Source organism: Giraffa tippelskirchi, chromosome 1 (genome assembly GCF_054371585.1).
Source record: "Giraffa tippelskirchi isolate mGirTip1 chromosome 1, T2T-mGirTip1v1.2.pri, whole genome shotgun sequence".
Lineage (NCBI taxonomy): Eukaryota > Metazoa > Chordata > Mammalia > Artiodactyla > Giraffidae > Giraffa > Giraffa tippelskirchi.
The window spans coordinates 137,247,584-137,268,905 of record NC_137275.1 but is presented as its reverse complement, the minus strand read 5'-3'; the positions used below and the strand labels follow the sequence as shown (position 1 = coordinate 137,268,905).

Here is a 21,322-nt window from a genome sequence, read left to right as displayed (position 1 = left end):
CCTCATTTAATCCTCTCAAAAATTCCCCTTGATGGAGATATTATTGCTATTTTACAGCTACTGAAACTGAGACTCAAAGTTTCAGTAACTTTTCTCAGGTTACACATGGCTGAGCCAATGTTTGAACCCAGGTCTATTGAAAACACAGCCTGAGCTTCTCTACCTTAGGTGCTTGGAAACATCAATCAATTCTGAAGATCATCACTGAGGTGATAAAACCCAAGACAGAAATCAGGCAAGACTAGCAGCATCTGCCGTTTCCTGTGGTGAGTAGAAAAAGAGCCGAGACCTCTTTCCTAGGGCATAAAGGCAAGATGATGACTGAGGTATGGGCTCTCCGTGCTAAATTCAGAATTTGTATTTTCGTGATATTGTCGTCTAGATAAATTTAGGGTCTCTGATCTTGTTGTAGATATGGTTACCTCAGTGGTTATTTTCTTTTTGGTCTATGTACTCTCTCTGATCTTATAAATAATATTTTTATCCCCACCTAAAATTTACACTATTTGGTTTTTACACAGGTTATTTTAAAAATCTTGGATATAATTTGCTGCTGAAAGTAAGTTGGCCAGTAACCATGAAATCCCTCCTAGTTATTACTGAAATCCTCCTCTGTCAGTTCTTTAAGAAATTAGATCATCTCCAGATGAGTTGTTAATAAAAAAATAAATGCGGTAGCCAGTAGCATAGATATCTTCGGGCTCTTGGCCAAAAAAGAAGCCATCTGTGTAAAGGAAAACAGGCTAACAATTTTGGACTCTGGTCCCTGTGGCCACATTGAGCATTGACCTCACTGTTAATTAACCCACATTAATTGTTTTGGGCGGGGGGTTGTGTTCTCTCATCACGAAAAAGTCTTTTCCCCATTCAAACCACGTGGGGTTAAAACAAGAAAACAAAACCCAAAACTGCTCCCCACGCCCAAAAGCCCCTTCTGTCAGGGCTCCCAAGTAGACCCGTGAGAGCTGTTGGAGGGCTGAGAAGGGCTGGTCATCAGCACATACCATACATAGGTGGAGGGCTTGTTATTCTCAGTTTCCCGCCTCAGAGAGGATACCCCTATTGTTTCTGAAAGTGCTGACCAGGACCCACACTTCCAACTAAAATTCCTCTACCCCTACAGCAGCAGCAGCAGCAGTAGCAGCAGCAGCCATAGATAAGTGTTTTGATGAATTGCAAGATGGACAGGGCTTACCATGCCCCCCAGCCCTGCTGATACCAAACGCCTTTAAGATACAGCCTTTCCCATCCTAATCTACAAAGGAAACAGGAAAAAGGAACTTAAAACTCCCTGTGCTCAGACAGAAATGAGACTGTGACTGCCCGCTTCTGTGCTGTTCCTTCTTGCTTCTGACTTGTAAACAAGACCTAGTAGGACAGGCGAATGGAAAGTCACAAACCTCTGGGTGTTTGAAAGGATCCTTGGGACCTCATGCATGTCCGCGGAAACTGGATGGAGAGATTTGGGGAAGCATGGATTCTTTAGCCGGCTTAGTTCTCTGCGGAATCAGCTTGCTCCTTTCTGGTAAGGTTTGGCTTCATCATTTTTTTTTAAAAAAGTTTTTTTAACAGTTAGTGACTCTGGGCTCTCTCACCAATGCTTACTGCTGGTTAACAAGGGGCAGCTGTGACACATACTGTTTCTCTGTGAGTCTCCATTCAATATATGGAAGGATTGACCTGGAAAGTCCTCGTGCTGTGAACTGATTTTTCTAGTGTCTCTTCTGGATTATTGCCCTCTGTGTCACCACAGACGCTGTGGGGACTGATTGGGTCACTTTATTTGAAGAGACATTTACTGTGGGACATTATTTTACTGCTCCTCATTCTAGATTGTTTCCTTATTCTATACAAAAAAAAAGAAGAAACCTGGCTTTACCTGCTTCAGAGAAAATCTTCAGTTATTGAAAAACAAGTCAAATTTATGCTGAGAATGATGAGGACCCACTTAAGGCACTGTACAGAGTGTCATTTTTAAAAATGAGAACAAAACTGCTTTTCTATAAAGGTTTCGTATTTGCATCCTATTTTATTCAAAGTGGTCAAATGCTAGGCTTTTTGGGTTTTTTCCACTATAGTTGGGGTCAGGGAGATAAGGGTTATATAATTTGTGTTTTATTTTAAAAACTATTTGGCATATAGTGATTTGTAAAGTCTTCACTGGCCCAGTGAAATGAAAGTTTAGGCAATTACCCAGATCACTGGCCTCAGGAGTATATTGAAACCCATTGTGGGTTTAAAGAATGGTTTACCTGAGTATAGATTTAAGGTGTTTGTTGCTCAGATTCTCTAGATGGCGGCGTGGCTCGTACTTCACTTACGCTATGGGATACCTATGAAAGTGGTATCAAATCACGAAATACAGGTCACAATGTAATGGCCATCAATCTCTCCCCTTCAGTTTGAAAGCATCAGAATTATTATAATGAAAATGAAAATAGAATTGATATAGGAAATGAATTTGGGAAAATTTACTGAACTTAATAATGTGGGCTATGTCATATTAGGTATACTTGGATCAAATTCTACTCAGTATCTGCTATACTATTTTATATTTTTCATATGTTTACAATATTATTAAATATTCAAAAATTAATCCAACAAGATAACAGAATTGCATGTAAAGTAGTTTGTTTATAGCTCTTCAGTTTGTTGGCAATAATCAATACATTGAGGATATAGTAATATTTTAAGACTGAGTAACACAAACTGCTGGGAAATGAAAGATTATCTGAGATAGTTTCAGTATTTATGTAGAAATTGTTTATAGTCATGTGGAAATAATGTTGATTTCTCCAACAATATGCAAGTTTAAGCCAAATAATTGTCATAATTTCATTCTCTATTTGCTTTTTTTCTGTGTGATATTTATCAGTGACCTTGAAATCTGGAACTGCTTCTTTATCAGGGATTATAGTAATGCAAAGCCCAGGGGTATATAGTGGCTCTGAAATAATTCTTTAGGTTAAATACTATACACACACGCCCACACAAAGACACACACACTCTCTGTTTTAATTATTTTCCCCCCATAGTGACTATGTTATGGCACTCTGCAATATAGGCTTAGAAAAGCTGACATAAAATCAAACAAAGCAGAAACTAACACAACACTGTAAAGCAGCTATACCCCAATTTTGTTTTAAAGTACTTTTAAACAAACACACACATGCACAAAAGTTATGTGGCAAAACAGTTACTCTGTGTCTAAACCTTAGTTTTCTTGAAAGTACAGTGCTAACTTCAACAGGCTGAGACTCAAGGAGAGGGGTTTCATGCTCTTGTTGAAAATAAAGGTTAACACCAGTAACGTGGGTTTCTGGAGTAGATCTGCTGTGCTAGATCCTAACTTACATTTTCCATCTAAGCCTCCATGAATATGAATACTGAAGGCTTGAGAGTTGCAACAGCAAGAATCCAATATGATGATGTCTACAGGCATAGGATCCCATTCTTTAAACCAGACTCCACTGGTGGACTACAGTAATGGAGTGAGGGGCTCACGACTTGCAGATTTATCTCTCTAGTTCAGTGGGTTGTTCCTCATTCCCTACTTCTGAACAAATAGAACTAAAAGAATGTTACATTTGCCTCAATGAAGGTGACTTCTGGGTGGTAGATGCTAATGCATAAGAGTATGTATGTAGCTTTTAGAAGACTTCTATCAAATCCATCTAGATTCTGGTAGATTTCCCTCCCAATGGAGGATCACGGCAAATACCAGCTTACAAATTCTCAGAAACATACTAGATTTCCCCTTCTCTCCCATTCTCACCAAACCAGGATGCTCTCTCTAAAGCATTGTATAGAAGGAAAAACAATAAAACAAATCACTCTCTCTTCTTTATCATAATATGTCCTCTGTGATCAACATGATACAATGGAAAGTCTCTATAGCATGCCTTCTTGCCTCTTTCCTGTCTCATTTGACATTTTGAGTAACAACCCGGGTTCAGACATAGTATCTTGTCTGGAGTGGCAGAGGAGATTCAGTTCTAAGGTCATGGAAGTGGTCACAGATGGAACCTCTTGATTAGGGTTGGTCTTAGAAGGCTAGTAGCAAGCCTGAGTAATCAAGGGTGGAGGTGTGGAAGCTAGGATCAGAGACACACCTGGGAATTATTCTCAGAGGGAGGAACTTTGCCCTCTCTTCAGACTCTCTCCTAAACACTGTCTTTGGGAGGTCTCAGCCTCTCCCTTTCAGGCCTACCCTGGGAGAACTTCCTTCGAGAGTTTTGTCCTTTTAAAACATCTGTCCTGGAGAGAAGGACTTGTCCAGTTCATCTCAGAAGACTATGCTATATATCCTCCAGGGATTCAGATGGGTGAGCTCCAGGTTTTTCTGACATTATCAATTCATCTCCTGGAACTTTATTCCTAAAAAAATGTGTCTGTGATTGTGTCACCAATTTATTCCCTATAGATGGTTTGTTGGTTAGAGCACAGAATCAGGATTCAAATAGATTTGTCTAGGCTGAAACAAAACCAAAAGATACCACTTCAAAATAGATAAATGTCAAGTTATGCATTGGGATTCAATAAATAGATTATGTTCAGTGTCAGATCTGGTGTGTTGAGAGTTCTATGGGTGACATCTAAGTTTTGGTGATACACAAAATTTACAGGAGCCAACATGTGCTTTACTTACTAAAATGATAAAATATAGCTGTAACTGTTTGCTTAGTAAAAATAAAAGATCTGACTTAGAGATGGCAGTTGCTTCAATCTACTGCTCAAAGCACACCCATTAAACACTGGCGACACTAAGAAATTTGACAGCAAACAGAGTAGACAAGCAGAAAGATAAGTGCTTTAAACACTTTGTCATATGAGCACATTTAGTCAGGAGAGAAGAGATGAAGGAGCAGTATTTTTATGGTTTTCCATTTAGATGACACCATAGATTGATGCTGTTTTTCTCCAGGTCTGGGATGCAGGGGTGGAGGGAGCTGCACAAAATATAGAGTTCGACTTTATTGATAGAAACCTTCTAAAAACTGGATCACTGTCCCCCTGAGGAGGGAGTTCCACTCTGAGGAGGGATCAGATTGGATGATGTATAGATTTTAGGAATGTGAAAAGAGGGTCCTTTTCATTTCACTATCTGTGGCTTCTCATTGACCACGTAGGAGGTAGATAAGGGTTCCGAAAAGCCACCAGGATCTTTGCCCACTGAAATCAAACTGGGCGTGTTTTCTGAATGTGGGCCCAGATATGGTCACTTTACACTGAATTGTAACTCAATCAACTTGGCTTAGGAAAAGAAAAAGCACATGCCCTTGGGCTGTGATGACTTTCTGAAGCCATTGCTCTGAGATTGAAGTGGAGCTCATCAAGAAGGCAGGAGAAGGAATATGGAGTATGGATTGTGAGGTTACACACCTGGTTGTTGTTGTTTAGTCACTAAGTCATGTCTAACTCTTTTGTGACCCCATGGACTATAGCCCACCAGGCTCCTCTGTCCATGAGATTTCCCAGGCAAGCACACTGCAGTGAGTTGCCATTTCCTTCTCCAGGGGATCTTCCCAACCCAGAGATCAAGCCCAGGTCTCCTGCATTAGCAGGCAAGTTTATTTACTACTGAGCCAACAGGGACTCTCTTACACACCTGGAGTTAAGCTCAAATTGGGTGACCATGGACCAGTTATTTGACTGCTCTAATACACAGTTTTCTCATCTTTTACATTTGAGAATACTTTTGACCCCTAGAGTCATTATAAACATCAAGTGTGATAATGCATATGCATCAGTCAGCCAGTAAGAACTCTCTTACTATGAAACCAGTATAATTGAAAAAGACGTGTTGCTCTGAGGACCACTGTGATTGTTTAAGACCAGTCTAATCTTTCCAGGTGGAGGGGGGTCACTTAACTACTCACAGAAGCAGTCTCCTTCTAAAAGCCCTCAACATTAGCTGGTTCCTCAAATTTCGTACTGGTCTCTCCCCGCTTGACGAACCAGAACACTGGGCCTACTTTCCAGTGCTTTCTCTCACCTATCCCATTTCATGGCTGTTCCATTTCAGCCACGTCCTTCTCCACTATTGATGTATATTTTCCTCTTGGCTCTTGTTCATGCTGTTCTATCCATTTGGAAAAGACATCCTCCATACTCGCTCTGCAAACAAAATTCAACTCAGTTTGCCTAGGCCAATTCTTCATGATGTTCTTCTCCTAATTCTGAGTTCCTTACCACACAGGCTGTGTCTTTGAGCTCTGGGCACATGGATTTAGCCCAGTTAACCTCTAACGTCTTTGAAAAAGGGTATTATTTCTTTACTATTCTCCGTAGTGCTTGGAGTTTAATATGCCACAGTAAGAAACTTTTCGTATGCCACAGCAGACCTGAAAAAAAGAGAAAGCGTTTGTTGTTATATGAAGGGTTTTTAAACATTGAAATAATAATAACAGTAATAATCAATTTCATATATATATTGCAAGTAGTAATCACTCATATCTTAAAACGTTGGCTTATGTTAAATATTTGATGTAAATAAGGTCAAAAGAAAATCCCTTTCTTCTCTCAGGTGTGAAACATGAAAAGTATACTCATGAAAATGGGTTTAACAAGAGCTTTACCTAATACTATGTATTGTATGATTGTTGAATATTACTTTAAAGATATACATAGTTTTTATCCAATGGATATTTATTGAGTTATTGCCTGTCCATATTCATTCATTCACTCAACTATCATTTCAGTCAGTGAAGGCATATTGAGGACTTACTTTGTACCAAGTATTGTATTAGATAACAGGAATGCAAAAAAAGGATGAATCATTTTTTCCCCTTGCTAAACTCACATTTTGGTAGGAAAGATAAATATAGGAGAATAAATTATAAGATGCTATGATAAATAATATAGTTATTGTTGTTGTTCAGTTGTTAAGTAGAGTCTGACTCTTTGCAACCCCATGAACTGCAGCATGCCAGGCTTCCTTGTCCTTCACTATCACCTGAAGTTTGCCCACACTGAAGTCCATTGAGTCAGTGATGCCATCCAACCATCTCACCCTCTGTCACCCCCTTCTCCTCCTGCCCTCAATCTTCCCCAGCATCAGGGGTATGTAAAAATCTAGCTTTGCAAGAGCTGTAAAAATACTTATTGGATTCAGTAATTTAAAAAATGCAATTCTAAAATCCAAATTAAACATAAGTGACTAAAAACATATAATGCTAACTTCATTAATTGCTTAATTTATATGAATATAATTTAGTATTGAAAATAATCTGTAGATTAGATCTTGCTCACTTTCCCAGAACTCCTAAATAATAATGAATATTGCTCAAAATTATGGCTGATGTAGTTATGAGTTATTCATGGTCAAATGATTTTAAAACCAAGTAGATAAAAAGGAAAAGGGAAGAAAGAATTTCCCTTCAGAAGGAGCACAGGGTGTGAAACAGCAGGGCAAGCTCAGGGAAGTTGAGTAAGGCTGGAATGTAGGGAGGAGGTGGTGAATTAAGGTTAGATTCAGATCAGGAAGGGTCTCACTGGCCATATTAAGTCATCTGTACCTCTTTCTGTACATGTGGAAATTTAGTATGCTGTTTGTTCTATTGTATCTGATTTATGTCTTGGAAAATTCACTCTGGTAAGAGTGTGGAGCATGTATTGACATGGCAGAGACTTAGGCCTGGACCAATTTGGCTTCCCAATTCTCCAGGCAGGAAGGCCCGGAGGAAGAGGGGAATTGAAAGTGTTTAGGAGGTGAAACTGTAGGGACTGGTGATTGGTTATTTATTGGAGGTTGTGGGAAGAGAAGGTGGTGAATAAACATTGCTCCAGGCTTCTGGTTTGGGTGATGGTGCTGCCATTCACTGTGTTGGGAAATATGACAGAAGGAACCTAGTTGATGACAAGCTGGCAAGAAACAAACAATTATTTTGCACGTGTTGATTTTGAATTTCCATGTTAATGGTGGATATTTAGCAAAACTGGGCTCTCTGGGTCTGAAACTCAGAAGAGAACTGGGCAAGGGACTGAGACATAGGAATCTTTGTGTATAGTAAGTAAGGTCCTGGACATGGACACATACTGAGGTTTAAGTGAAGAGAAGAGAAAGAGGAGATAGCCAAGGGTTCCACGAAGAAGCAGTCAAGGAGCTGGCAGGAGAGGCAAACCCAGACAGATTCCTTTCCTGGGATTTCAGAGAGTTGGTGTTGCTGTGGCTAAGAAGGAGAGAGTTTAAAGAAGGGGACAGTAAGACGGGGGCAGCAGGGTGACAGCGTCCGGGTTTGGCCTGGGGGCACCAGACTGCAGGTGTGTAGGTTCACAGAGAGCCAGCTGCACTGACAGCACAGCTGAGCCAGAGCTGGAAGGGATGTCGGAGGATCAGCTGGCATCACTCCAAGCCTTCAGGAAGGGGAACGTCTAAAGTTGCCTCCCTTAGTTCTGGAATTTTAAACTGATAACCCAATTCCCATCAGTCTAGTCAGACCATTCCTTAATTCACATCACATGTGCAGAATGCTTTTTTAAATCAAGACTTGCCTGCTTTCCTCTACATCCCTCCCCCGTTGCCTCCTTTTGTCACTCCAGGACTCTGATCATCCTTCTCCCTTGTTCCTTCCCAAAGGCCACAGGGGCAAGTGTGGTCTCATAAACCTGCCAGACGGGCAGAGTCCTGACCCATTTTAACACAGCTGTTGATTAGAGGGAGTGCGTTCCCACTGCCTAGAGGTGCCATGTCTAACACTGTAGGAACACACTTAACAGACAGAGGGAGAAAAAACCCAAAGATGAGCCATGGGAGCCCATCAGGCAGCCAGCAGAGGGGCACGTGGGCGGCTGCTGTTTGTTCCCTGCTGGTCACAGCCCCCTGCCCAGGGCTTGACCAGTGAGGTGTGTGCGGTGGGCACACCCATCTCAGCAGATCTGTCAGCTTTCCCGCTTTTGTTAGAGGGTGATATCATGCTTCCTGGGGGGAGCACTAGAAGACAATGCCCGGCCACTTTCCTCCAGATACAATAGGCGGAGTCAGGAAGGCAGTATTGACATTGCTGGGGCCGGGGAGGCACTCGCTGCTCCGCGGCCGTCAGATGGTGAACCAGCTTAACCTTGGCACATGGAGCCTGGGTTGTGCAAGGCGTCTGGCTCCAGAGCCAAAGGGGACTCCACCCCAGGGACAGAAGTCCTTTAGATATCTGGGAATCTCAGATGGGCCTCTAATTCCCATCCCCTTGTCAAAAAACAACCGTAAAACAATAACAGTACCAGGAATAACAAAAACGACTACCGTAGGCTGAATGTCACCATGTGCCAAGAGTTTAATATGACTTTTAATATCTTACAATAATCTCGTACAATTGGTATTATTTATTTGTTTAATATAGATGGTGAAACTGAGGCTTACAAAACGTTAGTGACTTCACTAAGTTTAAAATATTGTGGACATTCATTATCTGGGACTGCCTACCATTCCTATTTTTCAAAAGCCACCAAGCTTTCCCTCCAGTGATGGGACTGCCAATCACTGATCCATGTACCATCAGTCTGATGACAGTGGTTGGTTCAGATGGAGGATGTATGACCCAATAGGGCCACATGGACTGTCCTCTGGGAATTTTTGAGCAAGATGTTCTCTTTTCTCAGTGAGGACACTGTTCACTTGGAGCCATCAGCTTCCTTGGGTGCTTCAAGGAAGCTAGTCTTTGGTAGATCAGAATGAGGGCAGTAACAGAGAGAACACAACCCAGACAGGCACTCCGAAACTATCTGAGCTCTAGATCAGAGACCTATCCCAGCCCCTTCCAGTTATGTGAGCCAGCTACATTTCTTTTCTTGTGCTATTTTGAGTTGTTCTCTGCCTCTTGAAAATAAGTAGTCCTGAGTGACCACGTGATCTCAGTAGGATTGATGGAGGCAAGAGTTAAACTCAGAATGACCTGAACCCAAATCCTTAGATTTTTAAAACACTTCACTGTGCTGTCTTCCAACTAGTGTTTCATGGTCACCTCAAGCTGGTTCACAGAAAATGAGACTAATAACAGTACTGATAACAGTACTTACTCATGTGTTTTGTGGTCAGTCATGTCCAACTCTTTGCAACCCCAGGGACTGTAGTCTGCCAGGCTCCTCTGTCCATGGGGCTTTCCAGGCAAGAATACTGGAGTGGGCTGCCATTTCCTCCTCCAAGGGATTTTCCCAACCCAGGGATCAAACCCTTGCCTCTTGTATCTCCTGCATTGATGGGTGGGTTCTTTACCACTAGCTTTTTTTATAGTCCAACTCTTACATCCATACATGACTACTTTCGAAAAACCATAGCTTTGACTAGATGGACCTTTGTTGGTAAAGTAATGTTTCTGCTTCTTAATTTGCTGTCTAGGTTGGTCATAACTTTTCTTCCAAGAAGTAAGCGTCTTTTAATTTCATGGCTGCAATCACCATCTGCAGTGATTTTGGACCCCCCCAAAATAAAGTCAGCCACTCTTCCCACTGTTTCTCTATTTGCCATGAAGTGATGGGACTGGATGCCATGATCTTTGTTTTCTGAGTGTTGAGCTTTAAACCAACTTTTTCACTCTCCTCTTTCACTTTCATCAAGAGGCTCTTTAGTTCTTTTTCACTTTCTGCCATAAGGGTGGTGTCATCTGCATATCTGAGGTTATTGATATTTTTCCTGGCAGTCTTGATTCCAGCTTGTGCTTCATCCAGCCCAGCATTTCTCATGATGTACTCTGCATATAAATTAAATAAGCAGGGTGACAATATACAGCCTTGACATACTCCTTTTCCTATTTGGAACCAGTCTGTTGTTCCATGTCCAGTTCTGACTGTTGCTTTTTGACCTGCATACAGATTTCTCAAGAGGCAGGTCAGGTGGTCTGGTATTCCCATCTCTTTCAGAATTTTCCAGAGTTTATTGTGATAACGTCACATAGTTCAGGGGGAAGATTTTAAAAGATACTACTTTAAATGTACACTATATGGTATAGGTACATAATGAGCACTCAGTAAAAATCTGATGTTCTTGTTTACTTATAAACAAAGCTAGAGGCTCTTATGTCACCTAATGTCCATCTTTTCAAAGCACATATCTATCCATAAGGGCAGGCAAATCATTCTATGCCAGATGGAGCTCCCCACCTTTCCTTGAGATAACTCCCTTTTGTTTAGTTACTACCTCACTGCCTCCTTTTGTCCTAAGCCTGGCCTTGTCTCAGAACAAGGGGAGAAAACCTTAGAGCTGTGTGTTCTTGGGCTCTGGCTAAAAATCTGGAGTGTCGGGGGGGGAGTTCCTTCCCATGGCCCTACCATCTGGCAAGATGGTGCTCCCCATTTTTTCTCCTGCCAGTCCCCAATTTTCTCTTTTCTCAGGTCCTGACTGAAAAGCGGCTCTAGAATGCTTTGCTTTAGATTGTTCCCACCTCATTTATCCCAAACCTATTAATTCCTAGTTCTTGAAAATCTTATGTGGCGTTGTCATTTCCCAGTGCAGCGTGCTTCACTTCAGACTAAGCTCATTACTGGTAGATTATTTGGGAAGTGATCCTAGGAAGCAAGAATGAGGGGCTAGGGGAATGGAAGCATACAAGCATGTACTATCATGTTGGCCACTGCCTCAAAAGCCTGGTGAAGTGAAACGTTAGTTGCTCAGTCGAGTCTGACACTTTGCGACCCTGTGGACTGTGGCCTGCCAGGCTTCTCTGTCCGTGGAATTCTCCAGGCAAGAATGCTGGAATGGGTAGCCATGCCCTCCTCCAGGGGATCTTCCTGACCAAGGGATCGAACCTGGGTCTCCTGGATTGCAGGTGGATTCTTTACTGTCTGAGCCCCCAGGGAAGCCCCAAATGCCTGGTGCTCCATACCATCTAAGGAGCCCCATGAAATGTGGCTCCAGGCCTTCATACTTTGCTTCCCTTCCCTTTGTTCAAGGCTCCTGTAGTTACAAGAAGCTGATAAGTTAATGGGGTCCTATGCTGTTGTGCCATAGAAAGTCCCAGGGGAGGAAGTGTGATATCCTCCCACAGGCTTTGAGTGAGCTACTTTGAGGTTCCATCTGCTCATAGCTGATGGAGGCCTGCTCAGCAGTGATTGCAGAAGCAATTGGAGCTAAAGTGGGAATGGGGAATATTTGCATTGGTGTCCAAGAGGTGTTGGATACAGGCACCCTTGCGTCTGTCCCTGACATAGAACTTAGAATATTAAATCACAATTTACAGTTTACTTGACGGTTTTCCCACTAGGCTATGGGCTGTTACACATTAGCATTCTCAGCAGCAAATATAGTATCCTGGCTAGAAGAGAAATGGTTTAATAATAGTTTTGCATTGGATTCAATGTTCTGACCTAGTGCTTCCCTAAGTGTCCTATACACACTATTGCTGGCCTGAAAGATGATTTTATGTGATGCAATTAAAGAAGAACATTTTTTAGTTATGAAATTAATATGTGTATATAGATACATGTGTGTATTGTTGTTGTGTAGTTGCTAAGTTGTGTCTGACTCTTTGTGACCCTATGGACTGGAGCTTCTTCTGTCTGTGGGATTTCTTAGGCAAGAATACTGGAGTGGGTTGCCATTTCCTTCTCCAGGAGCTCTTCCCGACCCAGGTTGAACCCAAGTCTCCTGCTTGGCAGGTGGATTCTTTACCACTGAGCCACCTGGGAAGTCCATATGTGTATATATATCATAAAAATCATGTAATTTCATGAGTATTTTGGCATTATATGAAGCTAAGAAAAAAAAGATGAGTTAACTTAAAGAGAATGGTTAATAAAATAATTATTATACAAGTCACATGTAGACTCAGCAAAAATCATGAAAATACTGTATAAATTAATGCAGTTTGAGAGATAACTGCTCTAAAAGAATGAGGAAATCAAGACTTTTTTAGAACTCTGTGTGTGTTCAAATTAAAAATGGAAAAGTAATTTGGGCACATAAATAATACTAATGGACTAAGCAGAAGGGAGTCTCTTGGTGATCAACCTGTCTCAGAGGACTGCCTTGGACTCTAATCTTGCTCCTCTCAGGAAACCTGGAAAGGGGACATTTATTAATAAATAAGTTACAGTTACTAGGTCTTACAGTTAAGACCTAGTTTACCCCTTGGCCACCCTGAGCATTCCTCAAAAAAGGCCCAACAGTCAACATGCAAACTAGGCGGCAGTGGCCAAAGTGGAGGAACAAGTAGGTCAGTTATATGCATTCATTCAAGCTAACGTTTAGTGAGCCCTTTCTATGTGTGGGGAATCTGCTGGGCATTCAAGTTACAAACATGGTTAAGAGAGGGATCTGACCTCAGGTGGCTTTTAGTCTGGCTGATGAGAAGCTCTACTCTGTTAGAGGCAGACAGTGCGCGTTGGGAGTATCGAGGCTGGAGGGAGTCATTCTGGAAGAAAACACGGGTCTCACCAAGAGGTTGACGTTTGAGGACGAGCAGGATCATGCCTTGTGGAAAATCAGGAATGAAAGTGAGGAAGAAAGGTGTTCTAGGCCGAGGAAGAAGCGTGAAAAATGAAGGATAAAAAGTTTAAGAAATGTTTGTGCAGTGGTTCTACGTGGCTACCCTCCAGGGTACAAAGACCGAAGCTGGGGAGGTGGACTAGGGAGAAGGTAACTTGGCTTGAGGTTGGCTGAGTGGGAAGAGTCAGAGTCAGTTATGGGAGTTGTCAGGATATGGGATGAAGCCCTGTGAAGGGATGACATTGCCAAAAAGAGGAGAAAGGGTTTGTTTCAGGAACACCTATGTCAAGGGGTGATGTGGGTGGAGGAAGAGGAAACTGAAGGCATTCAAAGAGACAAGCCAAAGGAGGAGGGAGTTTCTCATTTACATCAAAATGTACAAAGACAGGAGCCAGGATTCCGAGAGAGACTGGAGAATTTGGCAATTAGGTATTGCTGCTAAGCATTTCTAGTGGATGGGCAGGGCCTGGATTGAAGAGTAAGAGAGAGGTGAGGAAATGGAGTAAGTAAGCGTAGACTCCTCTCTGGGAGATGTCCCATGTCATGGCAGCTTCCTGTTTCTGTATGCTCTTCTGTAAACTTGATTCTAGGGTGATCTGGTAGGAGAAGGGGTGAGGTCCCCTCTGCCATTGTTGGCTCAAGGTGCTAGGGGAGGATATGCCGAGGTTTGAAGGAAATAGAGAAAAACCTCTTCCATTACAGGTATTCTCCCCTTCCCATGGATGTTGTCCCAAATTGCCTGAATTAGATAATTATTTTAATTTCAAAAATGTTTGGTAATGGAGGTACACACAGGAGCCACACACTGCTGCCTGGAATAAGGAATATTAGAACCGACAAAGACTCAAAAGATTATCTAGTCCAGGGTTATTGAATTGTTTTTTCACACAATACTAATTCCAGGAGAATTGTTGAATCCTCCCCTGTTTTTTTTTGTTTTTGAGTGTAATGTGGAGCTAATGTTAGATACCTTAAGTAATACTGGTTTGATTGAACCTGCTCATTTTACAGATACTGAGGCCCTGGGAGTTTAGCACTTTGCACAAGCTTACTCAGCTCATTAGAGGCTGTTTCTTCACTTTAACAGAGAGTGTGGAAAGCAATGTAAATTAGATGTATTGTTTGGTCAGACTGCCTGGGCTTGCATTCCAGTTTTACCATTGAATTGGTTAGCTATCGCTGTGTAACAAACTACTCCCAAAACCCAGTGACTAAACCAACGTTTATCATTCCTCACATGTCTTTGTGTGATTTGTGGTTCACCTGACGTGTGCTGAGTGCAGCTCTGAGGTTCTGCTTCAGGTCGCAGCAGCTGGTGCCGTTCTGCTTCTTGCTGCAGGTGTGCTGGTTGTCTGGGTGACCTGCTCACATGTATCTCATCCTTGGATCAGCCCAGGGGGGTGTTGTTCTAATGGTGATGTTAGAAACACAGGAGCACTAAGTAGAAGCAGATCAACAAGTGAGTCTTCTCAAGGCTTAGGCTGTGAACTAGCACACTGTCATTCCCTAAGTCAAGGCCTGGGAACTACGTTCTGCCCATGGTGGGGCCAAAGCAAGGGAATGATGCAAAAAGGAGCTGAAGATTGGGGGTCAACAATTCAATCTACTGTAGCTACTACTAGCTTTGCACTGTGGTACAAGTTACTTGTCTTCATCTGAAAAACAAGCATCATAATAGCACTTACCTTTTGGGGCTTGGGGAGGGGGAATTAAATGATTTTGTTCATGTAAACCATTAAGAACAGCACTTAAACTTTGAAAACACTAAGTAAATATTAAGATTGCTACTAATTTTATCCACCCACCCATCACCATCCGTGCATGATGGAAGATATTTGGGGTCTTTGCCACCAGAGTGGCTATGGAAGGTTTAGGGTTGACTTGATAAACTGGCTCGGCATTGACCGTTTCCCACCAGCAGAAGGGCTCAAAGGAGTGACCGTATGAAAATCCTCCAAACCACTCATTTATAAAGTCCTTTCTTTGTCTTATAAGTGATTATACGGCCTCTGGCAGCTTGGGCTGGCTTTGTGCTGCCCAGTTCTCCCAGCCGCCTCACCACACACACCCCTCCCCCCCAGTGTATCTCTCACACCCAGAGTCAGCAGAGATTTTCACACAAACTGTCTGCCAAGAGATGTGGAACTGGAGCCAGAAACACATAACAGCTGCAGAAGCTCAGCTGTATTCCAAGGCCTATAGTAATCTCACAGCAGTCCTGGACACAGCCCTGACCACTGACTGGCTCTAGAGTACACAAGCCGTCAGCAGAGTGTGATTCCAATGTGAGTAATACATGAATTCTGCCAGCTCCTTCTGGAATCAAACAAAAAACTGGTTTCTTTCTTTCTTTTTTTTTTTTGCCATTTGGGGGAAAATCGTTCATTGCGTCACTGTCTTCCCATCAAGTCTGGGGAGAGCCGGTGACTCAAGCTAACTTCTGCTAGAGGCTCTCTTCCTGTCTTCGAGGCCACTTCCTGATGAAACTCATGGTTTAGGACCCCCCACCAAGCCCACCTTTCACCTTGCCAGGTGGTATTATGTGCCACATGAATCTAGACTGGAGCTCTGTTCAGCAATGGGGTAGCTGTGTGACCGTAGGCAAGTCATTTCACCTTCCTGTAGAATGGGGATAATAGTATTACCACACTAAAGAGTTGTGAGGATTATATGATACAGGTAGGTCAAATGCTTAGCCAAGTGCATGTTCATAAAAAATGCTCAGTAAATATTAGCTATCATTATTTCTTCTGTCTCCCTATGCCACTAGCTATTACCCCTAGGAGCACTCTGTCTCCAAGATATTGTATAAATATTACTCTGTTCTATTCCATCCCATTTTGTCCTATCTCTTTCCTTCCTAACCCATTCTAGTCTTTAGTATTATTTGAGCTCTTACTCTGTACTTAACACTGGGCCAGCAAGTATAAAGATGAATGAAACAAAGTCTGTATTGCTATGGAGGTTACTGTTGGGATGTTAAGTTGCAGATGGACGTACAGTAGGTTCTTCTTACTCATGGTAGCTGTATTCTGTAAACCACCAAAACTGGGTTAGATTTCTGCAAGTCCAAACATTTTTGTGACCTGATCAATGCATAATCCAGTTTTGGATTTATGTGTTTTGTTTTATTTTTGCCAACAAAAAGCGCAAAAATGTGAAAAAGTGACACCAAATAAACCATCCAGAGGACACTGGTTTTCTGTTTGAGAACCCAGTAGAACAAGGCCTTGTTTCACCTCAGTCGGGAACAGATGTGTCTGATGACTCAGGATTTTCCCTACTCTGCGTGTGTGTTCAGGTGACTGGGAAGGCAACATGAGTATCAATTTTGAGGTTGTAAATAAATTATAGGCAAATTCATAAATATAGAATTAACTAATGATGCATGCGTGTGTACTTGGTCATGTCCAACTCTTTGCAACCCATGGACTGTAGCCCCCTAGGCTCCTCCGTCCACCAGACTCTTCAGGCAAGAATACTGGAGTGGGTTGCCATTTCCTCTTTCAGGGGATCTTCCCCGCCCAGGGATTGAACCCGTATCTCTTAGATCTCCTGAATTGGCAGGCAGATTCTTTACACTGAGCCACCTGGGAAGCTCAACTAATGACGATAGACTGTTCATACAGGAATGCCTAAATGACTCAAACTGCAATAAAGTTTCCATAGAAGTACAGGGGAAGCACAGGAGAGAGAGGAACGGATTCCGTCTGGGGTAATCAGGGTCCTTTGGCTGGAATCAGACTTTCAAATGCAGGAGGGCAGTTCTTTCTTCTTCTTCTTTTTTTTTTTTTTTGAGATGAGCAAATTTTATTTTTTGAATTGTTTTTATTGGAATATAATTGCTTTATAATGTTGTGTTAGTTTCTGCTGTACAACAAAGTGAATCAGCTACATGTATACATTTATCCCCTCCCTGTTGAGTCTCCCTCCCACCACTGCCCATCCCCTATCCTATCCCTCTGGGTCATCACGGAGCACCGAGATGGCATTTCTGACAGCAGGCAGTAGAGATGGAAGCACATGGCTGGGTGCAACCAAATCAGTCAGATAGGGCTTGTGGGTAGCAGGATTTCTGTGTACTGTGTAGCCCAGATGTGACTGGATGGCTTGTAGCAGGCCTCTTCTCACCCACATCCAATTAGAAGCAAGACTCAGCACTCTGAAACACCAAACAAGGTAAAATGATCCAACTCGGTAGCATCAGCAAGTAACAAAGTGCTTTCACTGGGTCAAAGGAGAAGACGATCTGTGTTGTCTAGTATGTAAAATAATAAATTCATGAGCCAACAACTCTCCTTTCCTCTGGCTAAATTCCTCTCCATCTCCAAGCCTCCTTGTTTCTTCTCCCTGCCTCCCACAGCCTCTACTCTTCCAGACAATTCCACTTTACATATACCACCCTGCAATACAACAGCCAGCCTGGAAATCCAGCCCCTTCTCCTCTGGAATCTTAGCAGAGATCCTGTATTGTTCCTCAAGTTTGGCTTTCAGGAATTTTCTCTTCCCTCCATTCCTCACTCCATGGAGATTATTCAAGTATTTGTCCAGTAAAGTATTTCCTCCATATTTTGGCATAAGGGATAAAGTACAAGGTCCCAGGTGAGTTATCACTTCCCATCACTGCCTCTACCGATCACTCCTGACAGATAAGCATTTTCTCATGGTACACATATGTTTTTTTCAGGTTAATATAAATCTTTTTTCCCCCAGTTTTATTGAGATATAACTGACATTCAGCATTGTCTAGAGGTTTCTGCAATTTTTAAAGAGCCTAGTCCAGGCCCTAACCATAGTAGATATTCAATAAATGAATAGGTTTCTGCTAATGTGATTAGGGGGAAAGTTACATTTTTGTCATATTTTCTTCTACAAAACAGATACATAATTTTAACTACTATAATTTTCTTATATATTTCTCAGCAAGGTTTTGTAATTTTCATCACATTCAGTTCTAAACATTTCTTCCTAATAATTGTCATCAAAAGATGTTGCATTCTAGAATCTTTACAAGAGCAGCTATAACTGATTCACTTTGCTGTACAGCAGAAAATAGTACAACATCTTAAATTAACTATAGTCAAATAAAAATTGGAAAAAAATGGAGTCAGCATATACTGGCCCACCCTGAGTTTGAGGACTATATAGAGCTATTTGTGAAAATGCCTGTGAATGATACCTACAATAAATACAAAGTAGCATTAGGGGAAAAAATAGTTTTTAAAAAATTAACAAAATAATTATGATTTTTTTTTTTTTTTGGCCGTGCCCTATGGCCAGGGATTGAACCCATGCCCCTGAATTGGGAGCATGGAGTCTTAACCACTGGACTGCCAGGGAAGTACCAATAATTATGAGTTTTATCATGAAGAATGAGCAGGAGCTATAGTTGAGAAAGTTCTAGGGGTAAAAAAGGAGAGTAATGACTTTGAAATAGCTCTACTAGATCTTAAGGCAGAGTATCATAGTGTAATAACAGTAGGGTACAGTCCAAGAATATGAACACACAAATCAACAGACTGGATTGGCTGGAACAAAATCTGAACTTATATAAAATTTTAGTATCTTATAAAGAACACAAATCAATAGGAAAAGGAATAATAGTTCTGGGAAAATTAGTTTGGAAAAAAAGACTTGTTTAAAAAAATCCCATCTGTTACTATACCAAAGTAAATTCCAAATGGATTAAAGAGCATATGGGGTAAAAAAAAAAAAATCAAGCCATCAAAAAAGAAGATGGAAGTGAATATTTATTGACTTATTATATGGAAAGGGCCTTTTTAAGTTTAAAAACAATGGGAGAAACCACAAAATCAATACCTTTAGCCACGTAAATATGTAAACTGTTAGTCCAACAATAAGCATAATTAAAAGGGAAAGAACAAAAGAAAAATGTTTGCAACAAATATGGCATATAAGAGATTAAAGTATTTCCATAAAATAAGCCCAATGGAACTGATAGAAAAAAATCAAAACATCAGTAGAAAAAAGAGAGGAACAAATAATTCACAAAAGGAGGAAATACAAATGGCTAATAAACATGTGAAAAGTCCACTCTCTAAATTACAATGAAATCAAAATAAAGATACTAGTTTTCTATATCAAATTAGCAAAGACTAAAAAAACATGAGAATACAACTCCATGGCTGGAGTTGGTTAAATATTCACTCTCACGCACTATAGCTTTTTAGATAGAAATGTGGCACTGTAAAGAAAAATGTTATGATAAGACCAAGTAAAAATTCAGGATATGAAATTGTATTTGGTTTTTACCATAGGAAAAAATTATGTATATTGATTTCTGCAGTTTCTCCTTATATATGTTCTAGGAAAAAAGAAATGATGTAAATCAAAATGTTAACAAGACTAACAGTGTTCTTTTTTAACCATTTCTCCCTTCTCATTATGTTTAGATAGGCTTGATCTGGTGTTTGAAAAAGGATTTCATAATGAGGAGATATATTTTAAAGTAATTTATAATCTGAATGGACTAAAAGGATCACTAAATATATTATTTTTGTGGTTTTAGAGATACTCTTTGATTCTTATTATAATATTAAATTGTTACCACCTAACAGGATAAAAATAAATGTAAAAAAACCCATATTTATCAAGACTACTGTCTATTTTGAGTGCATAAAATGTTCATAACTGTAAAGATATTAATTAATGCCAAGTTATTACAGAAGAGGGATTCTAGAAACATTTTTATTGGAACATGCAGATGGCTTATTGAAATAAGGCCAAGAAATACAATGAGAAATGTTTCTTTCACAATATTCAGTTGATTTTTAAAGTCTGAGAATGAAAAACTACTATACAGAGTAAAGCTCTGTGTAGTTATTCCAAATTATGGCATTTGGTTTAGCTTCCTTCAAAATATATATTTTTCTGATCAGAAAAATAATTCATGTTCCTATGGAAAAATTTGGATACACAGGAAAACATTTAAAAAATCCAGCCATCAGAGTTAAATAGACATGCTTCTTAATGATATAAGACATATACCATCTCTCGATCTGTGTGTATATATATATATGTGTATATGTGCGTTTGTATATACACACAAAAAGAGACAGGTTTGATTGTTTGGTTTTAACATCTGTTAATTATCATCTTTAAACATAAACCCAGTTGTGCAAGCTCCCTTCTGTCATGGGAACTGGAAGAGAAAAATAAAGGTCTCAACCACAGGGTCATTGAACATAAGCCAGAAGAGACCCCGTGGAAAGTGAAATCACCCAGCTTATCCAAGCATTCTGACGTGGCCACATTACAATCGTGTAATGTCTGAAACAAATAGGTTCCTCTTATCCCTGGACCTCCTCTCCTCACTTGGACTTAACCCTGAGGGATGGAGTGAGGACTCAAGGAAGTGTGAGGGATGAAGCTTTAAGTATTAGAAAAGGGTTTAGAGTGTCATATACACACTCTTTGTTAGCTATTATTTGTTGATAAAGAAGAGTCATGGCTCATTTTTGTCGTTGTTGTTTAGTCACTTAAGTTGCATCTGACTCTTCCACGACCCTGTGAACTGTAGCCCACCAGGCTCCTCTGTCCATGGGATTTCCTAGGCAAGAATACTCGAGTGGGTTGTCATTCCTTTCTCCACGGCATCTTCCCGACCCAAGGATCAAACCCACGTCTCCTGCTTGGCAGGTAAATTCTTTACCACTGAGCCACCTGGGAAGCCCCAACTTGTCTTTAGGGTCGCAAAATAATTGGAAATGTCCAAGAATGCTTGGTGTCAGGGGCCTCTTTCTACAGGATGTGACTTCCAGCTCTGTGTCTTTAGCTACTCCACCACCATCTTCCTTATCAATCTTGGGAGCCACAGTCAACTGAGACTGAATGAGGTGAGGGCTGCAGCCCACCACTACCCTCTACAATCTTGTGCCGTGGCTTCTT

The 21,322-nt window shown here is 41.1% G+C and overlaps 1 protein-coding gene across 6 annotated transcripts in view; it reads left to right on the top strand.

Moving 5' to 3' along the window:
• The first annotated feature begins 795 nt into the window (after positions 1 to 795).
• Positions 796 to 21,322, top strand: part of TEK (TEK receptor tyrosine kinase) — a 100,416-nt gene continuing 79,889 nt past the window's right edge. For 5 of the 6 annotated variants that reach the window (XM_081497601.1, XM_081497593.1, XM_081497582.1 and 2 more), the window contains exon 1: positions 796 to 1,525. In XM_081497601.1, the coding sequence (XP_081353727.1) occupies positions 1,474 to 1,525 (52 nt within the window). In that variant the 5' untranslated portion in view covers positions 796 to 1,473. The remainder of the gene's footprint in view (positions 1,526 to 21,322) is intronic. The other variant, XM_081497608.1, reaches the window with a different exon arrangement.